The 25,212-nt window shown below is 36.4% G+C and overlaps 2 protein-coding genes across 4 annotated transcripts in view; both read left to right on the top strand.

Moving 5' to 3' along the window:
* Positions 1–2,592, top strand: part of SLC35G2 (solute carrier family 35 member G2) — a 29,974-nt gene extending 27,382 nt beyond the window's left edge. For both annotated transcript variants that reach the window (XM_015585776.2, XM_015585775.2), the window contains exon 2: positions 1,152–2,592. In XM_015585776.2, coding sequence (XP_015441262.1) covers positions 1,170–2,408 — 1,239 coding nt within the window. In that variant the 5' untranslated portion in view covers positions 1,152–1,169 and the 3' untranslated portion in view covers positions 2,409–2,592. The remainder of the gene's footprint in view (positions 1–1,151) is intronic.
* A 5,066-nt stretch (positions 2,593–7,658) lies between these two features.
* NCK1 (NCK adaptor protein 1) overlaps positions 7,659–25,212 on the top strand; it is a 74,795-nt gene continuing 57,241 nt past the window's right edge. The window contains exon 1 of one of the 2 annotated variants that reach the window (XM_015585801.2): positions 7,659–7,792. The gene's annotated coding sequence lies outside the window, so the exon portion shown is untranslated. The remainder of the gene's footprint in view (positions 7,793–25,212) is intronic. The other variant, XM_006907215.3, reaches the window with a different exon arrangement.

Genomic DNA, 25,212 nt, shown 5'->3' with positions numbered 1-25,212 from the left:
CTTTATGTGTATTATCTCATATAATCCTTACAAGAAGCTTAACTTTTTTCCCACTCGACAATGTGTCATGGACATCTTTCTATGTCAATAAAAATCTACATTGTTGTGTTTAATGGATGCATAGTATTCCTTTGTATGAAGGGTCATTGTAGTAAGTAAGCTACAAAAGACTTTCCTATTCATATTTTCCCCACACTTTTTTGTATGCTCTTTTTCTTCAATAACAGATGCACATTTTGCTTTAGCTTTTAATTTTTTAACAATATCATGGTCCAAAAATAAAAATATAAAAAGCTATACTGTAAAAAGCCTTTCTCTCAGGCTTTCTTCCATTCTTGTTCCCTGTCCCACCCCAACAATTATTAGTTTCTTTGTATTGTTCCATAATTTCTTTGTTATATAAACAAATATGTAAATATGTATGTTTTCCTTTTTTTTCTTCTTACACGTAAAGTAAAAAGCATCTTGTGATCATGTCTTTAGGGTAAAATCTTAGAAGTGGTATTGATGAATTAAAGGGTAGTTTCAGTAAAATCTCAGTTAAAAGACATACATTGCTCGATTGCGCATCAGAAAGGTTGTACACACCAATTCATGAATGTCAGTAAATCAATTTTTTTGAGTATATCTATGTATCTGAAATGTATGAGGAGCCAGTATAAATGTTTAAAAAATCACTATCATTTATAACATAAGGCTAATTCTGGTACTATACAGAAGTGGTTACACAAAAGACTTTAGACTTACACATTTACATTTCTAATGTAGAAAATGGACACAATGAGAAGGTTTGATCTAAGTTGTAATTTATTTTTTTATTTTTCTTATGGGGGAGAGACAGGTAGTAATGAAAAGATGGAAAAAATATCAGTTGATTGTACTGTAAAGATAGGAAATAGAGCTGAATGAATCAAGAATAAGCAGAATGAAAAATAGGAGCAGACTTGAGAGTGAAAAAGGGTAGATTATTTTGTTTGGCCTCATACATCTGATAAGGCATACTGCCAGATCATTTTTCTCTATTACTTTTTAAAAAAACTTCTGTTACAACTTCTACTTCATTATTGAATTGATATATGTGATTATAATATAAATTAAAACTAAATTTCCACTGAATATGTACATTTGTCTTTTTTTTTTTTCTTAAATAGAATTGATTATCTGAAGAAATGGATACTTCTCCTTCCAAAAAATATCCAGTTAAAAAACGGGTGAAAATACATCCCAATACAGTAATGGTAAAATATACTTCGTATTATCCCCAGCCTGGGGATGATGGATATGAAGAAATCAATGAAGACTATGGAAATTTTATGGAAGAAAATCCAAAGAAAGGCCTGCTGAGTGAAATGAAAAGAAAAGGAAGAACCTTTTTTGGAACCATGGACACCCGACCTCCAGCAACAGATGACCCGATGACCAATGAGATTGGACAATTTCAGAGCTTTGCAGAAAAAAACATTTTCCAGTCCAGAAAAATGTGGATAGTGTTGTTTGGATCTGCTTTGGCTCATGGATGTGTAGCTCTTATCACTAGGCTTGTTTCTGATCGTTCTAAAGTTCCATCTCTGGAACTGATTTTTATCCGTTCTGTCTTGCAGGTTTTATCTGTATTAGTTGTGTGTTACTACCAGGAGGCCCCCTTTGGACCCAGTGGATACAGATTACGACTCTTCTTTTATGGCGTATGCAATGTCATCTCTATCACGTGTGCTTATACATCATTTTCAATAGTTCCTCCCAGCAATGGTACCACTATGTGGAGAGCCACAACCACAGTCTTCAGTGCCATTTTGGCTTTTTTACTTGTAGATGAGAAAATGGCTTATGTTGACACGGCTACAGTTGTTTGCAGCATCTTAGGTGTTTGTCTTGTCATGATCCCCAACATTGTTGATGAAGACAATTCCTTGTTAAATGCCTGGAAAGAAGCCTTTGGATACACTATGACTGTGATGGCTGGACTGACCACTGCTCTTTCCATGATAGTATACAGATCCATTAAGGAGAAGATCAGCATGTGGACGGCACTGTTTACCTTTGGTTGGACTGGGACAGTCTGGGGAGTATCTACTATGTTCATTCTTCAAGAACCCATCATCCCATTAGATGCAGAAACCTGGAGTTATCTTATTGCTATATGCATCTGTTCTACTGCAGCATTCTTAGGCGTTTATTACGCCTTAGACAAATTCCATCCAGCTTTGGTCAGCACAGTACAACATCTGGAGATAGTGGTAGCTATGGTCTTGCAGCTTCTAGTGTTACACATATTTCCTAGTGTCTATGATGTCTTTGGAGGGGTAATCATTATGATTAGTGTTTTTGTCCTTGCTGGTTATAAACTTTACTGGAGAAATTTAAGAAGGCAGGATTATCAGGAAATACTAGATTCTCCCATTAAGTGAATCTCTGATTATTATCATGTTAACCATCAGTTATTAATAGGTACATTGCCATTTTAATGTTTACCTATATCTTTTGTGTTGTATAACTGACAGTGCTATATATAAAATATATAATTAATATATGCAGATGTAGAAAAATTTATTATACTCTAATATATTAAAAAACATATTAAATATGTGAAATGTCACGAACCTGGTGTCTTTATTGTTATTAATAAAAGGTAACTGTGATAGGAGAATGGTAACTTTCATCACTAAAGAACATAGGCGTGAAGAAGTGACTCTTTTTAGATGGAACTTCTGTGTTCTTAAAGTTCAAAAATTAGAAAAATGTTCATGCCCAATGCTCTACAAATGTTCAATAAAAATCCTTCAATATTCAAAAATCTTCATTTGTGAAAAGTACAGTATAAGGTGAAATGCTGAATACAAAGCCCTGTTTTGTTATTATCTATTTGCATTAGGAAACTAGAGGTGATTGGGCTGGGTAAGGGAGCTTCAGTTAAGCAAGAAGGAGGGAACAAGAGAAAGGAGCTTCCCCTTGCTATGGCCACATTAGGCAATGCATAGGAAATGGAGGTAGGGAGAAGCCTGAATTCTTGCCAGCTCTACTTAGTCTATGCCATTTTGTGCCTGATGGTGGGAGGCCTAATGCTGGGACAGGGTCTGCTTATCCTCAGTTATAGGATCTCTTCCAAAATTGCCCTTGTTTAGATTTTTGTAGTAAGTACATGTATGAGCTTCAGTAAAGGTACTCCATACCCCTGAAAAAGACATTAGCAGTAATCATAGTATAAGCAGAAAACTGTCAAAAGAGATTCTTGTCAAAAGGGATTAAAAGTCTATAAAAGCATATAAGGTGGCATTAATTTGGGTCTAATTTGAACAATTTTTACTAAGCTCAAACCAGTGTTGATATGGTACTGGTTATTCCACTATTGTTATTGAGCTATCTCAGCTCCAAATTTACCCTTCTATACTTTCCTCTGTGATGCCACGGTCAGACCCTGCAAACTACATTTTGCCTATGCTAGCTGATGCCTCACTAGATTCCATCAATAAAGGGCATTAGAGAGTGACTGGAAGACAGGAGAGGGGCAAAAGGGCTTCTTCTTTTCTGATTGAAGTTTCTGTCATTGTTATCTTAGCAATAAGCAATGGTCCTTTGTTCTAGCGGGAGTGACTGATTTCAGCCTTGAGCTTCTTTTGGCTCATCTCCACCCCCACCTCCACCCCCACCCCGAACCGGTCTCATCCTATCCTTCAGTAGAAGAAGGACCAGCTGGATAGCATCTTCTCAGGGATCTGAGCTATAGCTCAGCTGGGTCATTCCTCTGAGCTTTTGAGACCTGATAGTCCAACCTTGATTCCTCTTTTTCACTTGCTTTAGGGGAGGTAGCTGCTACCTCTGGCCTACTTCAGTGCTTTCTTTTTGCTTTTTCAGTCCATCAACACACAATACTAAATTCTCTGTTGTAATATCTTGTGATTTCTAGTTTCTTGACTATTATGTCTCCAAATCTTCCCCCAAAGGAACCTATAGTCATTAGCAGAGTATCTATGCTTTTGGGAAAATGTTAACATTCATATTTTCCAGGAATTACTAGATACTGGCTCACAAAATAAATTATTCCAAATTGAAGTACAGAAAGAAAAAGATTTGGAAAAAAAAGAACAGAGCCTGGAATGACCTGTAATAAGGACTAAGAAGTCTGGCAAAAGTATAAGTATAGTCTCAGAGGAAGAGAGAGAGCAAATGGAGTAGAAAAAATAGTTGAAGAAATACTGGCCAAAAGTTTTCCAAATCTGATAAAAGGAAACAACAACAACCAGCAATCCACATATTCAGGGAAATAAAGGAACCCAAAGTGGATAAATACAAAGAAAAACATACCTAGAAACATAGTGTAACTGCTCATAAAGACAAAAACAAAAAACAAAAAACAAAAAACAAAAAACCCTACCTACTAAAACCCCCAAAAAACAAGATCTTTCATAAAGACAAAAACAAAAAACAAAAAACAAAAAAACCCCCAAAAAAGCAGCCAGAGAAAATATGACCTTCAGGAAAACAATGATAATTACAGCTAGCTTCTCATGAAAAATGGAGGCCAGAAAATAATGATATTTCAAAGTGCTGAAAGAAAACCCTTTGATGGCTTCTTATTGACGATAAGATAAAGTTTAAGGTCCTTAACTTCCATAACCCGATATTGCTTACATTTCTAGTCATCTTTTGCTCCAGCATATTATGCGATTGTGTAATACCTTTTTTTTACACAGGCCCCTCCATGTGGAAAGGCCTTCTTTTTGCCTACTTAATTGCCTGACTAGCCTGACCACATAACTCCCTTCTCCCTGAGGCTTAATGTCCCCTGGACATACCTATTGTTGTACTTACTCTATTAAGTATCTGTTTAAATCTCATTCTGACACTGGATTGAGCTCTTTTAAGACTGATCTTCAGATCTCCAGTACCTGTTGTAGTGTCTACCACAGAATGAACTCTTAATAAATTTAGTTGAATTATTTCTCATTAAAACATAACAACACTCAATCCAGAAATTAAATTTAGTTACCAGGGTCTACTAATTTCTATACCTCACAATCAAGCCTCTGATTAGTTACTTCTTGCTGATTAGTAGGTAGGGTTTTTTGTTGTTGTTGTTGTTTTGTTTTGTTTTGTTTTGGTCCTAAATGGTCCTGTCTGACAGTGATGCTAAACCAGATCATTGTCTCTAATCACTTCTAACTATAAGCTACCAAGAGTTTCCTGGGAAAGATTGGCTACCATATCAGAAGCCCCATTTTCATTCCACAGGTCTTAAATTCTGACTGAAATTTTCTTGTTGCCTGATTCTGGCTAGACCCTGGTCCATTCAGCACTAATTACCAAGGGTGATTCCTGTTTTGGTTTGAGTTCCGCTAGGAGAGGAAAAAGAAGCCACATGCATGTTTATATTTGGAAGTTGGGGAGACAGGGTGTGTGAAAGGAAGTCTCTGGAACAACTCCCACCCCATAAGAACATGGAATTCATTCCTTCTAAATATACCATACTGCAGTTTCATACATGACTTTTGGCCTAACTACCCTTCCACCCAGTGCTTTCCTCTTTTAATGCTGTTTCCTTATTTATCTTTTAATTTCTCTTTTTTATAAAAAATTTTAAAAGAGTTCCTGGTAAAAATGGATGAAGAGAAAACAAGGAAAACAACAGGAAAAACACATGTTTACGGGGAACTAAAACACTTTTAAATCCCTTAATTCTATTGCTTAAAGAGGTGGCAGACAGGAGTCGTCAAAAGATCTGCATCAAAATCTTGTGAAAAGTCTGTTCAGGTCATTGGCCCATTCGAAATATGTATTCCCTTACAAAATAAAATCCATGGCTTTAGTATATTTTTTCTGGGTTTATTTTCACCACTTAAGGTAGTGGTATAAGCTACCTGATCACAAAGACTACTTAACTGTTGTTTGTATTCACATTCCCTGACCCATCACATGTTAAATATGTAACTAGAATTGAATTGAGGTAGATTTTGTTAACAGTTCACTGTGTGATTTTAGAGAAATAGTTTTAATCTCTGAGTAATGGTTTTTCCAGCTTCAAAAATAAATATCTCGATCCATAAACTTTTTAAGATGTATCGACAAATAAAACTATTGTATTACTTGGCTCAGGCCGCCATAACAAAATACCACAGACTAAATGCCTTAAACAATGGAAATTTAATTTCTCAGTTCTGGAGGCTGGAAGTTACATATCAGGGTGTTGGCAAGATCAGTTTCTGATGAGAACTCTTCCTGGCTTGTATGGCTGCCTCCTTACTGTGTCCCCCCATGGTGGAAAGAATAAGCTCTCTGGTGTCTCTTCTTATAAAGACACTAATCATGTAGGATTAGGGCCCCACTCTTGTCACTTCTATCAACTTCAATTACCTCATAGAGCCTCTGTCTCCAAATACAGTCACATTAGGGGTGAGGGCTTCAATATATAGGACACACAATTCAGTCCATAGCAGCCATGATAAAATATGCAAAGGTATTTAGACCCTTAGAATAAATTCAAAATTCACTTGTATTATTCGCTTTGGATGCTAATAATGGGATGTAGACATGGAGTAGCTGTTGCCCAGTTTGATGATGTACTTGCACCAGCCAACTTGGTGATTTGTGCTTGACTTTGTGATCTTATATATAGCAAGCAAACCACATAAATTTAGCACCACTCAAATAAGTAATTTTAAAGTTAAATACAAAAAAGTGTGACCTCTTGGGACTTACAGTCAGGACTAGGATTAAAGAAGGGAAAAGATGTATTAATGCCTTCAACAATATTTACTATCCATCTATCACGTGCTAGGCACTGGGGAGAAACTAAAAACTGATATGGCTCCTTACTTAATGGAGTTTACAATCTAGATAGGGATATGGACAAACTATTTCAACAGCTTGTATAAGGAAAATACCCGTGCTCCAGAAAGGGTACCTAACCCAAGCAGGTTTCCCTGGGGAGGAAAGCCTAAGCTGAGCAAGAAAGATGGTTAGAAAAGAAATGAGGAATGTTGTGGGGGGCTGCAGCCCTGGCGTCGGGAGAACTAACTTCGTGATGACCCAGCAGGTGGCTGAGGCTTGACCCCTAAAAGTGGGCAGACCTAACTAACACCCAAGGTCACTGTTCTTCCCCATAAGAGCACGACTACCGCAAACGAGACTGGAAGCTACTTATGCGCCAGAACACTTCGAAGACTCTCAGACTCCGCTTATTTCGGTTTGTGGCTCAAATGAAGCATACATCTTACATTTTTCTCTCAGGTCACCACCATTTCCAGGCATTTTGGTTTGTTCTTTTTTGCTCCTCGCCCCTAAGAACCTTCATCTGGCGAAACCCTCTTCAGGTTAAGAAATCAGGAGGAAAATCCCAGAGAAGTTGGGGCTGACTTCGAGAAGCAGTCATTTTTGCCATGGAGTCTCTCCTGCGGCGCAAAGGAAGGCCCAATGTACTCAACGAAAGAGAAAAAACAACGTAAATCGGGCACTTCTTACCCTCTAACTCTCTTTCTGCCGCGCAGCCTCAGCTCGTTTCACGCCCAGCACAGCGCTCGATTGACAGTCAGGCTCGTCCAATCCCAGAGCGGCGCAGACCGCTCTCGCGTCAGAGATGGAAGGGAAGGGAGCAATTGAACCTATCAAATTGGACCAGGAGGGGGTTTCCTGCCCGCGCGGATCCGCCCACGGCCTCACGGCCAGTCGGCACTGCAGCTCCGCCCGCCTGCCTTTCGCGCCCCGCCCCTCTCCCGAGAGCTACGCGGCGGCTGAGCGGAGGCCTCGTGCCGTAACGGCCATCGCGGCGACCGCGGCGGCGTACCGGTACCCTCCTCAGGTGAGCTGGGGCCGCCGGGGCTCGGCAGAGGGAAGGAGAGACAGCCCTGCTGGCAGGCAGACTCACAGAGAGCCTTTCTTTACGTTCACACAGCCTGTTATTAGCTACGTTGCTTCCTCTTCCCTAGTGAAGTTGGCCCCGGGGGCGCCGTCTGCGGGCCCAGAGCTGAGCTGGAGGGGGCGGGGAGGCCGATCGGCCCCGCCTGGGCGTTTGCGCCGTGGCTCCGCGCGACCCTTCGGTCACTGCCCCGCGGGGAGCGGCCCCGCGGCTTCCTTGTTCGGTACCAGAGCCCCAGGTGGGGATGACCGCCCCAGCCGGCGATCCCTGAAAGGCTGGGTGATCGAGTGTGCAGCGTGCCTGCTTCTCTGTTTCTTTTCCACTCGGGAAAGTCTTTTTGCCTGCTGTGGCGTAATGCAAAGCCAGGAAGTTAGGGACTTGTTAGAGGAGGGAAGGGGCGCGCTCACATCCAGCTGGAGAGATGGGAAGGGACCCTGGTCCTGTGCGGAAGGTGGACATCCTCGGGATGCGCCCTGTGCCCCTCCCCCACCCCTACTGTTTCTCTGGGTCTTGGTAAATCTGGATTATTTTAATTGTGTGGCCCTGCTGTAGATTCGTACGTGAGTTGCTTGGGCTTTGAGCTTTTGAATTGAATTGTAATATGTCCAGTAAAAAAAATATTTCAATAGATTGGTTTTGTAACTTTGTGTTTATATAAAAGTTAAATTGCCGTTAGAAGCTTGGGGAACAGGGTTTTGTTCAGAGCTGAGAACCGTAACATTATAGACGCTCAAGTAATGTCGAACTGATGAACTGATCACCTAAAAATAATTATCATTAGATTTGGTAAGAAACCTTAGGAGTTAAGAAAGAGGGAAGGAGAACTTTCTAACCCCATCTTGGGTGATGAGCAAAGAAGCTTAGTGTCCGGTTAAAACGGGTAAGTGTTGCAAGAGCAGCACTATTCATTTTTAAAATCTTACTTTGGTAGGTTTGTGAAAAACCAACCATATATTAAGCACCTGGAAAGCACTGTTCCTGAAGTCTCAGTTTTCAGCAGGGTCACAAAGTAAATGGGGAAATAAGTCAAGAAGGTTTTGTTTGGTGGTTGTCAATAATGTTCAGTTTTTAAATAGACATCCCATTCACAGTTTGATAGTAACTGAAGAAATACGCGTCGGTTGACTAATATTTTCATTCTATCTCGATTACAAATTCTTTCATTTTCTTCTTTGGGAAAACTGATCTGTAAGAAATAGCTATAATATCTATAAACACTATTTGCAGAGTGTTCAAGATACCTTAACTGGGCTTGTTCACGTTATGTTAAATTTTTGCTTTATTTATTTATGTTCAATGTTTGCTTTATTTTTCTAAGCGTTATCTTTTAGTCCAGATTTTACCATTGCTTTCAGGTCCATGTAAACAGAACCTGAAGCATACATAGAATGTTTTGTTAAATATTAAATGATAATTTATGCCTCTGAATTTATTTTTCTCTTGGACCTTTGAGAACTTTCCTGCCAAAGTTCAAGGTAGATTTGATGTGATTGTTATAAATCACTTGTCAGGAAGACTTGATTTAATAAATACAGATGTACATTGTTTTCTATCATCGTTTAATAACTTTTACAATTTACTCATCTTTATAAAATGGAAAAATACCAAATTTTTTTACCTACACCTGAAGACTAAATGATTATTTAGTCAATACATAAAATTGGAGGAAACTGTGAAATCACTAAGGATTTAACAATCTTCATAAATATTTTGCTATGCAGTTTTAGAAGACAACTAACGGCAAAAAATGACAATAAAGATTATTTAATTAAGTCAGTAATTCTATTGGGATGACCCTGTTTCAAAGGTAGAATTTATAGTCTTTCCTTCAAAACCGATTCTATATGCTGACTGTTTAAGTGATACTATGTTTTCAATTACCCAGTTTTATCATTGACTTCCTCCATCCACATAACATTGGCCAATTTTTGTCAGCCATTTTTTGAAAAAATTTTCAGCTATCTGTTCATTTTTACTAGCTTTTAACTAGGTTTTCAGTCTGCCTTTTCTTCCTACTCAGTATGTCCAATCTTCTGCCTAGTCTTAAAGTAATGCTTTGAACATATCCCTCGGTGTTAAACCAGCAATAGCTCCCCTATTTTTTTCTAATGACAGCACTATTTCTCTATAGGAGCTGTCCACTGCCAACAAACCAGTCTCTCCTCATTTAGACATTGTATTTTTCTACTTTTTTACCTGTTGAGATTTGAATGTCTATGTATTACCTGCCTATTCTTTAAAAGAAAAATTTTCTCCTAAAGTACTCAAGTAGCAAATTAAGTCAAATTTTGTTGAAGTTTCATTTTTACTCTTTCAGTACAGCTTTCCAGATCTTTCTGTTCCCTGTGTTGTTTTGTTTTGAACCCATAATCCTTACTGTTTTTGCATTCCTTTGATTTTTATTCTGATGTGGCTTGTATCATAATATCATGGAACAATAATGTGGGAAAGTTGGAATCTACCCTTCCATTTTATAGGTAGAGAAAATGCAATCAGTACGGAATAACCGCACTGAAATTCACACATCTTGTGATGGTGGCAGAGCTGAGACTCAGCCCTTGATGTCCTAACTCAAGTTCTGTGTATTTTTTATGAAACTGTACTACTCATCTCTTGCAATGTTATTTTGTGTTCTTTGCTTCACATTACTTTGCATTCTGTATATGTCTTCTTAAATTCAGAACTTTTATATGAGGGCAGGGGAACCTTCATGACTTGTTTAAATTATTTAAACAGTGACTTAAAAGTTTACATATAGTCTTTTTCTGTGTTTGTTAGAAGTATCAGTAACATTAACAAAAATAATATCTCTACAGTTGAGTCTTGTGACCCATTAAAAAGTGAATGAATATCTTATAAATTTTACTGTTGGAGTTTGAATTTCTCGATAAGGAAACTGAATCTTTGGGGGTCTTGAAAATAGATGGGAATAGTGTAATGGTTTGGGGGAAACCCCTAAGGGCTTATCAGTTAACTAAATTTAATGATTTAGCTAAATGTTCTTTTTCTCTTTTTGATTGTTAGAACGGTAACATTTTGCTACTTTATCATTTTGTTCATCTGTCAAGAACCAGATTATTGAGTGACTGCTTATTGAGCAAAACATTCTGAAAATCATTTGTTCCATTTGGGGAGTTAGAGCTTTTATATATTTGTTCTTCACATTTTTTCCCTCTTAACTCTAAATTAGTTTCTGTTAATAGCAGCAGCATTGAGTTGCCTTGGTATTTTTCTCATATTTATGTAGCAAAAGTTGAATGGTGTAAGACAGGTAGCACAGAAAACTATCAAGTGAAATGTCTCTAGAAGGAATGCTGTACTTTTTTGGTCTGAAACATGTTAGAAGCTATTTCTCTTTTAATGTTTGGTTGTTTATAATGGGTTGGTTTTATTTGTTTAAATAAATTATCTGCTAAAATAAACTGTTGAAATGCTGATTCTCTTTAATCTTGAAATTGTACTTCAGGATTCCTAAATTGAGCGTAAATATGGTATGGATAATTTCTGTTGTTTATTTATTTATTTATTTCCCCCCCACACAGACCAGTTGAATAAAGCAGTAAGAATATGGCTTGGGGAAATCTAAAAAAATGGATGCATCTAAAAAGGGTGCTTTTTTTTGTTTGTTTGTTTTTAAAGACTCAGCCTTCCAAAAAATTTCAGTACATACTTTCAAATCATGTTGTATCTAGATCATCTCAAGTAATGGATAGAGCAAATAATTTATGGGCCTTGTACTTTTTAAGCATTCTAGCTGTATTAAAAAACGTTTTATTAATTAAACAAGGTATTGGGAAATTTTCCTTGGAAATGCTCAATCACCTCTAGGTTTACATGTTCTTGAATAATAACATTTTTTATTTTTGAAAATATTTATAATACTTTGTGTACAACCTCTTCTCCCCAGAATTCTGCGCTCTAGGACTTTTTTTTTTTTTTTTTTAATTGTTCTTAAAAAGGCCTCTAAGGCCTACATGTAGCTTCATCCCTTGCCATTTTTCTTTTCTTTTCGGCTGCTCTTTGGATCTTGAATAGTCAAACTCTTTTTTGCCTTGGAATTTGTGAACATGCTCTTATGTCTAGGTTATGGCTCCCTTAGGTTAATTACTATTAAGTTTGACTGCTAGTTAACAGATTGATGCTGAATAATAATTTTTCTCTCATACCAGAGAAATCCAGGGTTTGCATGGCATTCATTTATTGTGTTATTTCCAAGGTTTCCCCTGCCCCCCTTATTGTAAGTAACTCTTGAAATATAGATCTTTGGGTATAATACCTTAAAATTTTTCTCCTTTTGGTTAATTTTTGTTGTGCAATTTAATTGAAAATCTCATTAATTTCTTTAAAAACTTGTTTTGAGAAAATATTGTTAATTTTTTTTTAAATTGCAGAGTGCACAAATTTTAGTGTATACCTCAGTGAATTTTCGCATTTGTAGACATTATATACCCAACACCCAGATCAAGGTATAGAATATTTTCCAGTGCTCCAGAAGGCTCACTCATGCTTCTCTTCAATCAGTATCTTAGCCTCCCCCAAAAAGTAATCATTATTGTGACTATCATAGGACCATAGGTTATTTTTGCCTTTTTTTGAACTTCATATAAATGGAGCTTTTTTGTGGAGGGTTGCTTTTGCTTAACATTGTGTTTATGCGATTCACCGATGATGTTTGGTGTAGTAATAGTTCTTTTTTTTTCTTTTTGATGGTAGTATTCCATTGGATGAAATTTAAAAAAAATTCACCAGTAATGAATATTTGGTTTGTTTCCAGTTTTTGTTTTTGTTTTTGCTATTATGAACAAAGCTGCTATAAACATTTACTTAGAAGTCTTTTAGGAGACATACACACTCATTTCTTTTGGATATGTATACCTGGGAGTAGAATTGCTCTGTTCTTATCTACCAGTTTTTGTATCGACTCAAATCAGCTTTCTAGGTGATCCATAGTAGTTTCTGGGATTTCTCCTTTTACCATAGAACTGGTGACTCCCTTTGCCGGTCTCCTGTGTTAAATCTCCTTGTCTCTGTGAATCATGTAGTTCTTTGGGTTGACCCTTCCTTTTGATGGAGTATATTTTGTAATGGATTCTTGTGAAAGGTTAAGATCTTGCATTGATGATTTTTTTTTTTTGGTCTTCACACTTGATTTGGTTGGGTAATGAATTCTAGGTTGGCAATAATTTCCCTTCAGAATTCTGAAGGCATCTCCATTGTTTTCTACCTTCTCATCCTTTTGAGAATTCTGAGGACATTCTGATTCCCGATTCTAATGTTTTTTGGCTTTCTGGAATTTTGTATCTCTTGTATTATGAAATTTCATGAGGTTATGCCTTGGCATACATTTATTTTTGTGTGTTTTCCTGGATATCATCAGGCCCTCCAAATCTGCAAAATTATATTCATCAGTTCTGGGACCTTTGTTCTTGGATTATTTCATTGATGGTGATATTAGTTTTCTTGGGCCATCATGACAAAATACCACAGATTGTGTGGTTTAAACAGAAATTTATTTTCTTACAGTTCTCAAGGTTAGAAATTCAAGATCAAGGTGGTAGGTATCAGAGTGGGTTTTTGATGAGATCTCTTTCTGGTTTATAGACAGCCGCCTTTTCACTGTGTCTTTACAAGGCCTTTCTGGGGAGAGAGCAATATCTTGGGCTTTCCTCTTAGGATTTGGTCCTTTTAGATTAGGGCCCCACCCTTATGACCTCATTTAACTATAATTATCTTCTATTTTCAAATACAGTCACATTAGGGTTTTTAGGACTTCAACATGAATTTTGGGGGCAATGAAGTTCAGTCTATAACAAAGATTTCCTCTCCTATTTTTTCCTCTGTCTGAAACTTCTGTTATTTGTTTGGATCTCTTAGACTAGTTTTCCTTTTTTTTCTGCTGTTTTTTATCTCCTAATCTTTTTGCTCAATTTTATGTGGGAGGCTTCCTTAACTTAATTTCCTAACCCTTCTGTTGAAAATTTCACTATTGCTGTCAAGATTTTGATTTCTCAAGAGCTCTTTTTTGTTCTCAAAAATTTTTATAGAGAACATCTGTGCTTGTTTCATGGAATGCACTAATTTCTGAGGCTATAAATGACTTTTTTAAAAAAATACGTTTTCTTTTTTGCAGACTTTGTTTCTTCTATATTAGTCTCTAACTTTTATGTTGGAACCTTAATTACTTCAAGTGTCAGTGATCGTTGGATGTTATTTGTGACAGAAAACCCGAGTTGTGGGGACTTAAAGACTGTACTTCATTGCATGGTGATCCAAGTGAACTCTTTTCTGAGAAAACCCTGATGTCTGGGAGGTGTTTCCTCTTGAATCAGGTTCATGAGGGGAAAACTCAATCTGCTTGAAGGCTGAAGTCTTGGCCACCAGGTTTTTTTGTTTGTTTGTTTTTTGTATAAGGGACTAGAATTCTCAGTCTCCCACTTTTGGTACAGTTTGCAGATCTTCAGTTATATCTGGTGACCTTCAGTTCAGAGTTGAGTAGCCAACTATTTGATTTGGGGAGGAAACGCCTAAGGATTTAACTGCTTCTCAGATAGCTTTCACCCAGTCTTCCTTATTTAGCCCTTTCTTCTCTCAGTTAAAGCAAGACCAGGTGCTGCCAGTTCCTGAATCTTTTGTGAATTCCAAGGTGTAAATTGGGTTTTTCAACTCCTTTTTAGCAGTTAGGGTTAAGCTTTACCTTTCTAGAATTCACTAAATGAATTAGTTACTAGTTGTTCATTTGTCTTTTAGCTTCCAAAATTTTTTTAATATTGTTTGCTTTCCTGTAGGTTTTGCCCTGTGCTAATTTCATTAAAAAAAAAAAAAAAACAACAAAAAAACCAACTTGTATTTAATCCACTATTTTAATTAGAACTCCTCAAAAACTATTTTTTCTGTCCTCAGTTAAGAATGATTTTACATTTTAAAGTGTTACAAAAAGTGAATATGTGATGGAGACTGTGTGACACTTTACAGAAAAGGTTTTCTTACCCTGCCTTTGTTATAAAGTTTCTGATTTCCTTAAAAAAAGCTGTTTCTGGCCAACTACTATTTTTACCTAGACTCAAGCTTTACAGTCTTGAAACTTCCTGAAGCTATTTGTTTTAACTTAGTCTAGTGCATATCATGGAAGTTATGACTAAGAATTGGTAGGATATACTCTATTATCAGAGGTGTGAGATATTTTTAATGTAGGAAAGCAAAATGTTGAAGTAAATAACAACACATAATATGTTTATGTATGCATTGTTTTTTGTCTTGTCATCTAAGTCCAGAATATAGGTGCATGTACTTTGAAGAATGGGGAAAGGGGCAGCTATCATATTGAGAACAGGCCCAAGTCATATTTTAAATGAATCCTTTTCATTAGCCTTCTCTATAGTTGGTAAATCATAGCTGGCAGAAAAAATTGGCTGCAGGTAAGAAGTTGTTCCATGCAGTGATATACACATACATATGTGTGCATGTGTATATATCCACATATTACACATATATGTGTGGTTGTGTTTTTCTATCTGATATCAGTCAGAAATGATAGGGAGTATTAATGTGAGCCACATGTCAGAGTGGGAGAAACAGGAATTAATTGTCACAGGAAATAAAATGTCTTTTCCTTAAAGGCCTAGCTGTGGACAGACTCAATTGTGTTTAGACTTAATGTCTCATCAATGGCAGTATACGTAAATTTAAGTATTGTGGAGTCAGCTTGAATTTCAGTATGGGCTTCATGCTTATTTGTTTGAGCTTAGGGTTCTATAAACCTTATTCTTCTCTGTGATATGGGATGATACCTAATCAGAGGATTATTATAAGGTTTAAATGAGAATTCATGAATCCATTTTACTGCCACACAGTACTTGGTGCACACTAAATGTTAGAATTAATTTCTAGATGTAAAATAACTGGGTTCAAAAATATAGATGTTTAAAATGTTGCTGTCACCAACCTGCTGTTCAGAAAACACATATCAGTTTATACCTTCACCAGCAACTAGTGTTCCTTCACTCTGCATCATCATTCTAATTTTTGCCAAAGTGGTAGACAAAAGCTGACAGAACTAAAAGGAGAATTAGACATATCTGTAAGCATAATATGGTATATTTTATCATACTTCTCTGAGTAATTAGAACAATAAGAAAAAAAGTTAAAAGAAAAGATTATGAACATAATTAACAAATGAGTCTAATTGACATACATAGAACAATTCACCCGGCACCTGCAGAATAGACTTTTTTTCAAGTGCCTATGGAAATTTTCTTCATATGCTGGGCCATAAAAAAGATGAAAATAATTAATTTTAGAGTGTGTGTTCTGACATGTTGAAATTAAGCCAGTAATTAATTATAAAAAATAACTAGAAAATTGTCAGCTCTTTAGAAACTAAACAGTGTACTCCTAAGTAACCCAGGGATTAAAGACAAAGTAACATTAAACTCTTTTGCCCTGAATGATGCAAATATGACATAACAAGGGATACAACCTTTAAGTCATGCTTAAAGGAAAGTTATAGTCTTAAAATGCATATGTTAGAAAGAATAAAGGGTTAAAATAATTAAAAGGACTTCTGGATAAAGATAGATAAGTGAAAGATACATTTACTTTTACTCCCTTACAAAACCCACCATGTGATAATAAAGGATACTTTAAAAAGATTTGAACTACACAAGAACAGAGAATGGTATAAGAATTTGGAAGCTGGAAAACAAACAGATTGATAGAAACTTCTTAGTAGAATTAAAAGAGTTTAATCCTACACTGGCAGTAGGAAAGTGGGAAAAAATCCTCAGGCTCAGGAATTGGTAGCATCAGGCTACCAGTTTTGTCAAAGAAGGAGTTAGAATGGTGCTAAAAATAGAATTGCTTGAAACTGTTTTAAGAAGCAGCTCAACCAATTATAATAGCCGGAAAAGAGGAAACAACCCAGATGCCCACCAACTGAATCCATGGGTAAATAAAATACATATCCACACAGTGGGGATATTACTTGACAATAAAAAATAATGAAGAACTGACACATGTTATAACATGGATGAACCTTGAAAACATTATGCTAAGCAAAATAACCAGTCACAAAAGAGCACCTATTGTTATGATTCTGTTTGTATGAACTGTCCAGAAAATACAAATATGTAGAGACAATAAACTAGCTATTGCCTAGACTGGAGGTAGAAGAGATTCTAGGGAAATGGGAAATGACTGATTGACTGTGGAGTTTCTTTTTGGTATGACGAAAATTTTCTAAAATTGATTGTAGTGATGGTCGCACAACTCTGAAAATACTAAAAACCATTGATTTGTACACTTTAAATGGATCAATTGAATAGCATGTGAGTTATATCTCAGTAAGCTGTTACCAAAAAAACCCCTGCTTGAACCTAGATCTCTTTGGTCAATTTGTGTAGCTAAGTGACTGCCCTTTGACTGCCCTAGCAGAAGACTGGAGATTTATCCTCTTCAGGGGACTGCATAAAGTATCTCAGAGAGGAGCAGGAATTAGACATAACCAAAGGCCAGGTGTCCTACAGAAAATACTTGGATTAAATGAGTGTACTCAGTTTGGGGACCCTAATTGAGGCCTCTTCTCTCTGGCTCCCAGAATTCTGGAAATCAGATAGGAACTTAGAGGATGCTTCTCTTACTACCCCAAAAAGAAAAACTGTAAGTTATTCATAATCAACTTTTAGGGCCCTACTTTTAAATATGAATAGACAGTTAAGGATCACCAGGTGCATGAGAAAAGCTTTTAATATAGGAGACTAAAATAAATAGAAAAAAAAGAATTCGGATCAGAACAGCAAAAAAAGCTCTTGAAAATTAAAGCATAATAGCAAGAAGAAAACACAACAGAAGAATGGAAGTTAAAGTAGAGGGGACCTTTCATAAAGTGCAGGAAAAAATGAAAAATAGGTGAAAAAGATAAAAAGGTCAGTTTAGGAGATCAACTTCCAAATAACAGAAGTGCCAGTGAAAGAGAACAGGGAAAGGAGCAGAGAAGAAATAGCACTTAAATATATATATTTCAATTCCCAGAGTTGAAAAGCATCATTTTGCAAATTGAGAGCCCTCTGGGTACTTAGGAAAATTGTTCAAAGATACATACTTTCAGTCAAGGTCTAGTCAGGAAAATGAAGATCATGCCACATATTATAACAATTTCATAATAACACTTGTTTAGCCAGATGTTATGGGTTGAATTGTGTCTCTCCAAAAAAGATACGTCCTAACCTGTAGTATCTTAGAATGTGATGTTATTTGAAAAGAGTCTTTGTAGAGGTGATCAAGTTAAAGTGAGATCATTAGAGTGTGCCCTAATCTAGTATAACTAGTATTTTTTAAAAACAGTGGGGAAATGTGGACACTGACACACACACAGAGGGGGAAGGAAGATGACCATCTATATATAAGCCAAATGATGCCTCAGGATTCCAGAAGCTAAGAGAGAGGTCTAGAACAGATCCTTCTCTAGTGCCTTCAGAGAGCATGGCCCATACCTTGATTTCAGACTTCTGGCAGCCACAACAGTGAGATGGACTTCTGTTCTAAGCCAAATCAGTGTGTGTTACTTTGTTACAGCAGCCCCCCAGAAACCAGTACACTACATAATTGGAGTACCGAAAAGGCAAGAAGGGAACACTCAGGTATGAACAGAGACAGTAACTGTAGGATGTATAGCAGGTCCTCAAAGTCATTGAATAAAATTATTTTGTTCAACCTTGTTTCCTTATAATGATGAGAGGTACTTAAGTCGTTTATATGAATTAGACTATGGTAAAATTGGTTTAGTTATTCACTTACAGAACTAATCAACTATGTTAAGTGAGAATTTACTGTAATTACTAGCCTGTAGAGCTGGGAGAACAAGAAGAGAATGGGATTATTAGAATTCAGAAGCTTGAAGAATGGCCCTGAGGAGCTGAAACTCAGACTTCTGAGGAGTTGCTACCTGTTCAGGAAGTAGATATCTTAGGAGACTTATTGAGGCTGATCTGAGAATGGCAGGAAAGACACAAAAGCAAAAAATTGCTAACTTATAAGCAATTACTTCTCCTGGAACCATTCCTATTGCCAGAGAGAGAGTTGTTGGTTGATGCTGAACTTGTTCCCTCCATTCTTCCATTGTCTTTCTAGTGTTCCTTATAGGCAGTCTAACAGGGAGCCATCTAGCAAAGGAGAAGTGTAATTTGCAGGGTTCCAGCCTCTCAGCATTACAAAGCAGAGTAGAGTGGGTTTGAAGCCAGGGACAATTGCTTAATAACCAGTACACACAGACACTGAGGTGTGTCATTGTGAAATTTTGGAATACAGGGACAAAGAAGATCCTGTAAACTTCCAGAAGGGGTAAATGGGCCACATTACAGAAATTCAGTATTCTCAACTGCAGCCTCACAAGCTAGAAGACAGTGAGCAATGCCCTCAAAATCTGAGGGAAAATGATTTCCAAGCTAGAATTTTTTACCCAGCCAAATTTTAAGCATTAGTATAGAATGTAGACATTTTAAGACATGCAAGGTCTCCAAAAAATTTCTTTTGCTCACTTCCTTTCTCAGAAAACTGTTGTGTGATTTGCTCTACCCACTAAAAGGAAAGAGTAAACTTCAATGAAAGAGGAAGATGAGAGATACAGGAAACAGGAAATCAGATTCTAGAGAAACAAATGGGATCCCTTAGGTGATAGTAAAGAAGATTATCTGAATGCTGATTATGAGATAAAAAAAAACAACAACAGTAAGACCAGGTTTGAACAGATGAGAAGGTGCTGAAATTAATTTTGAATGAAATTAGTAGTTTTTGACAATGAAATTAATAGAATACTTGATGTCTGTATAATCTTAATTTAGGCAATTGTCCAAAAGAGTTTGGAATTGAATTCATGATGTCTTTTATTTGCTTAGTTTTTACATGGGAGTTTTAGAGCTTCATTATTCTCCCTTAGGTGATCTCATTCAATCCTATGATTTTAAATAGTATTGGTATGTGGCTGGTTCACAAATTTATGTCTCTAGGTAAGATCTCTGCTCTTAGCTCCAGTCACATATTGTATCCATTATCTACTGCTATGTAAAAAAATCACTCCCAAGCTGAGTGGTTTAAAACAATAACTTTTTTTTTTTTTTTTGCTTTTGGATCTGTCCCATGCATTTGGGCAGGACTTTGGTAAAGGTGGCTTGTTTATATTCCATGTGGTTCTCATGGAATAGAATATCATTACGCAGGCTAGAAGAATTCATTTTTAAAATGGCTTGCTTACATTATTGACAAGTTGGGCTTCATCATAGCATGACGGTTAGGCTCTAAGAACAAGCATCTCTGGAGTGTCTGGCAGAAGCTCTAACTCATTTTGTGCCAGCCTTTGAAGTTGCGTATCTTCACTTCTGCATAGTAAGAAGATACCCAGATTCAGTGACTATCCCTCCATTAAGAAGTGGGGGTCTGAATCACACAGAAAAGCATGTACAATGGGGGATACTATTTCAGCCGTCTTTGGAAATACAGTATGCCACACATATCAGGCTGTTTTCTTAATATTGCCACTTGAATATCTCAAAGATATTTTGAACTTAAGACAATAAAAACAAAGTCTTGATTTCCTTACTCTTAAACTGCACCTCCCACTCCCATTTGTCCATTCCTCGATCTTTCCCATTTCCTTAAAGGTATTGCCATCTATTCAGTAGCCGAAAGCCAGGTATCATATCTGATTCCTTTTTCACCTCTCACACTTCTAGTCCATCAAGTCTTGTCTCTTCTGTCTCCAAGTACCATTTGAATTCTTTAATTCTCTATCTGCATGGTCACTATACCACCCAAGTCCAAACTACCATCATACCGTCACTTGGACTGTTGGCATTGTTGCCATCTTAACTGGTCTTTTTTTTTTTTTTTCCCCCTGGACTGGTGATTTGTTATATCTTGTCATTTTCATTTATTTTATTGAGATAACATTAGTTTCAGGTGTATAACATAATGATTATGTTAACTGGTCTTTTTATTTTTTATTTTTTGCCTCTACCTCTCCCTATTTTTTAATTGTGGTAAAATATACATAACAAAAAATTTATCATCCTAACCATTTTTAGGTGCACAGTTCAGTATTGTTAACTATATTCACATTGTTGTGCAACCAGTCTCTGGAACTTTTTCATCTTACAAGACTGAAACTTTGTACCTATTAAACAGCAACTCCTCACTTTCCCATCCTCCTAGCCCCTGGCAACTACCATTCTATTTTGTTTCCGTGAATTTGATGGCTCTGGGTACCTCAATTAGTGTAATCATATGGTATTTGTCTTTTTGTGTCTGCTTAATTTCGCTTAGCGTGATGTCCTCAAGGTCCATTTCATGTTGTCTTGTGTCAATTTCCTTCCTTTTTACATCTGGTAATATTCCCTTGAATATATATATCATATTCATCTGTTGATAGACACTTGGGTCGCTTCCACATTTTAACTATTACGAATAATGCTGCTATGAACATGGATGTACAAATAAATATCTGTTTGAGTCTCTGCTTTCAGCAATAACTGGGTCATATGATAATTCTGTTTAATTTTTTGAGGAACTGTCATACCATTTTCCATAGAGGCTGCATGATTTTACATTCCCACCAAGAGTGCACAAAGGTTCAATTTATTCATATTCTCACCAATTCTTATTTCCTTTTTTCCTTCCTTCCATTCTTCCTTCCTTCCTTCCTCCCCCTCTTCTGTGTCTTCTCTCTCTCTCCTTTTCCCCTCCCTCCCTTCTTACTCCCTTCCTTTCTCTGTTACCTTCTTTCAAAATAGCCATCGTAATAGGTGTCAGGTGATATATCTCTTTCTGGTTTTGATTTGCTTTTTCTTATCGAATTGTGATATTGAGCATCCTTTCATATGCTTGTTGACCACTTGTATATCTTTGGAGAAATGTCTGTTTGAGTCCTGCTTTTTAATTGTTTTTGTTGTTGTTGAAGTGGAACATATCACTTTTGCCCACATTCCATTTGTCAGAACTGAGTCACATGATCCCACCTAACTATGGAGGTGGCTGGGAAATGTAATAAAGCAGTGTGCTAATGAAAAAGAGAACACATATTAATGAGCACTAGCTATCTCTGTCACAGTGTGTATTGTATTAGAACTCCCTTGCTTTAAAAAGAAATCTTTTAGTAACTAATTGTTGAATAAAATTGGCCTTTGTCTTTGCCAACCTTACTTTGTACCACTTTCCCCCTTAGTGTTCTCAAGCCACATTAGACTAGATCATATCCCATAACATGCCAAGCTTTTCCCTTCCTAGAACTTATGTGTTTTGTATTTTCCTTTTCTTGGAGCACTCTGCTTTAAATATTTACACGACTGCCTCCTTTTCATCTTAGTGTCAGCCTAAAATCCATCTCTAACTAGAATCCCTAACTAAAGTAGCCCTCCTATTCTCTGTCGTTTATGATAGCACTGTGTTTATATCTATCACAGCATTTATCACAGTCTGTAATTTTATTTGAGAAAATTTTTGTTTGCTTTGCCTGTGTCCTTTGTTAAAAAGATATATCTTTCTCACAGTTATATCCCTGGTTGCACCCATTAGTCTTTCAGTAAATTTGCTGTACGAATGAATGTCTGATATAGAACAGACTAAAGTGGAGACACTGGATTGAATTATAACCAAGAGCTCTTATGATAATTTATGTGAATTGCCGAGGGTTTGGGTTTTAGTGGTGGCAGTGGCAACGGAACAGAAGAAAATGAACAAGACATTTTTCAGAGGAAAAAACAAATTGCTGTGTGACTTAAAGGGAGAGTCTGGGTAAATAGGATGATAGTGATTTGTAATTAACAGATTAGTAAAGAGATTAGTAAAGAGGATGATTGGCTTTTTAGAGATAATGACCAAATTGGGATTGATGTGTAGGACATTCAAGTAGAAATGTTGAGGAATGGTAGCTTGGATTAGGGATTAGATAACACAATTGGAACACAATTGGAATTATAGATTTGATAGTCATCTGGCCAGAGTTGATAAAATGAAGTCATTCAAGTGGATGATCTTTTGAGAGAGATATATATTGAGAAGAGCAAATGGCTTAAGGGGAAATAAAAGAGGAGCCAGAAATGGAAACCAGGAGTATATGGAGAGCGAGGAAGGAGAACCAGCTTCATATAGGGTTAAGGAAACCAGCAAAGAGTTTAAGGAAAGAGGGATGGTTAGATTGGCTACCTCTAGTGTAGCTATTCCTTGTGATATGCATTTGAAGGTTCTGAAATGTTACCTTTTATGAAGTTTATAAAATGGTGCTATTAATATCTGCTTCGTAAAGTTGCTGTGGGGATTATTAACATTGTACTAAATGCACTTGGCATACTTGCTCTGCACTAAGTGTCCAGTAAACATTTCTGAAGTGAAATATAATGAGATAATATAGTTAGGCATCAAGAAGTCATTAAGTTAGACATTAAAGAGTTTGTAGAGGGAGAAAAGGCTTCTGGGCTTGTTGCAGCAACTTTTCTTTAGAGATAACATTCCTTTCAAATGTTATAGTAAGTTAGAATTGTACTAAAAACTATATAGAGGTAATATTTATGAATTTATTTTGAAATGTTTTTAGTAGGAATTTTATGATCTGAAAGTATACATAATCATAGCAGTACAATGGCAGTTCATTTGTATATGCTTCTTAACCACATCCTTTTACTGAATCTTATTCCGGAAGCATTTATAATGCAGGTGCCCCTGCATTATAGGCATTGTCCTTTAAAATAGTTTGAAAGTAAATTCTTATTTAACATTGACATGAAATGAGGGTATATTTAAATATGGAAGTATAGTTTAATATGTCAGATTGGACCAATACCAACTTCTTAGAACATCTGACTTTTTTTGGTAGTGGAACTTGGTTATGGATAGTATGGAGAAATTCCAGTTTCTCTTTGTGGATGCCACAGGATTCTGCTTCCAGATAAACAAGCAAGAGAACCGCCAACACTAGGGAAGGCAGGAGCTTTCTTACATTCCTTATCATTCTCATCTTTTTAAAATGTGTTCATCTTTTTGTTTAGGACACTTTGGTGGGTTAGCTGGGCAGAGTTTGAAACTGTCCCATAGTTTGCATGATCGACTTTTTAAATCTTAACATGTGTTATATTGGAAAATAAATTATTGTTGCCTTTCTCATAATCAACAACAGTCTAAAAGATTAAACAAAACAGTTTGGAATAAAGGATAAGGTAAAAAGGCAGATAGGTAAGGAAAGACGTGTTTAAAAATGAAAGGGAGGAGAAAAAGTTGAGAGAAAATTGGTGAAAAGAGCTATCTGAAGTTGCCTTGGGTTTCAACTTGCAGTGAATTAGCAGTCAAAAATTGCTTTGTGAGGAGTATATAATTGCTGACTTTTAGGTTATTTGCTACCTGGAATAAACATAACTTCCTTATCATGAATTCAGATGTCACTATCATTAAATTTATATTTCCATACAGTTGATGGTAGAATTTTTAGTATTAAGTAAGAGGATAAGGCAGGGAAGGACAGTTGGATAGTAGGTATTGTACTAACTGTTTTACATATTATTTTGTTTAATCTTTACAACAGCCCTGTAGGTAGATGTTACCAAAGCACAGAGAGGTTAAGAACTTGCTCAATGTCACACACATAATAAATGGCAGAGCAGGAATTCAAACTGTGGTGTTTCTATTTTCTTGTAGTTATCTTTTATTCATCCCTTTGTTTCATTTTATAATTCCATTCAGTCATTGAGTATTGTTGGCTTAAAAAAAGTGCTTTATTGAAATGTAGCTCACATACCATGCAATTCTCCTATAAAATATATAATTTAATGGCTTTAGTATTTTCACAGAGTTTTGGAACCATCACCACACTTTAGAAAGAAACCTCACTCTTGTTAGTCATCCCTCTGTAACAGCCCCTGTCCCCCACCCTAGGCAACCATCAATCTACTTTCGGTCATTATAGATTTGCTCATTCTGGACATTTCATATGAATGGAATCATACAATATGTGGTCCTTTGTGAATGGCTTCTTTCACTTAACATAATGTTTTAAGGTTCATCCATATTATAGCATGTTTCTTCTTCATTCCTTTTTATTGCTGAGTAATATTCCATTTTATAGATATGCCACATTTTATTCATTGGACATAGTTTATGGACATTTGGATTGTTTCTCTATTATTAGTACTGCTATGATTTTTTTTATTGTGGTAAAATATATATAAAATTTACCATTTTAACCATTTTTAAATGTATAGTTCTATAGCTTTAAGTACATAGTTGTACAGCCATCACCATCTATTTCCAGAACTTCTTCATCTTCCTCAACTGAAACTCTGTATCCATTAAATAATAACTTCTCATTCTCTCATCCACCCACACCCTGG

Source organism: Pteropus alecto, unplaced genomic scaffold, assembly GCF_000325575.1.
Source record: "Pteropus alecto unplaced genomic scaffold, ASM32557v1 scaffold92, whole genome shotgun sequence".
NCBI classification, from domain to species: domain Eukaryota; kingdom Metazoa; phylum Chordata; class Mammalia; order Chiroptera; family Pteropodidae; genus Pteropus; species Pteropus alecto.
The sequence above is the reverse complement of the archived record's forward strand: the minus strand, read 5'-3'. Positions and strand labels throughout refer to the sequence as shown.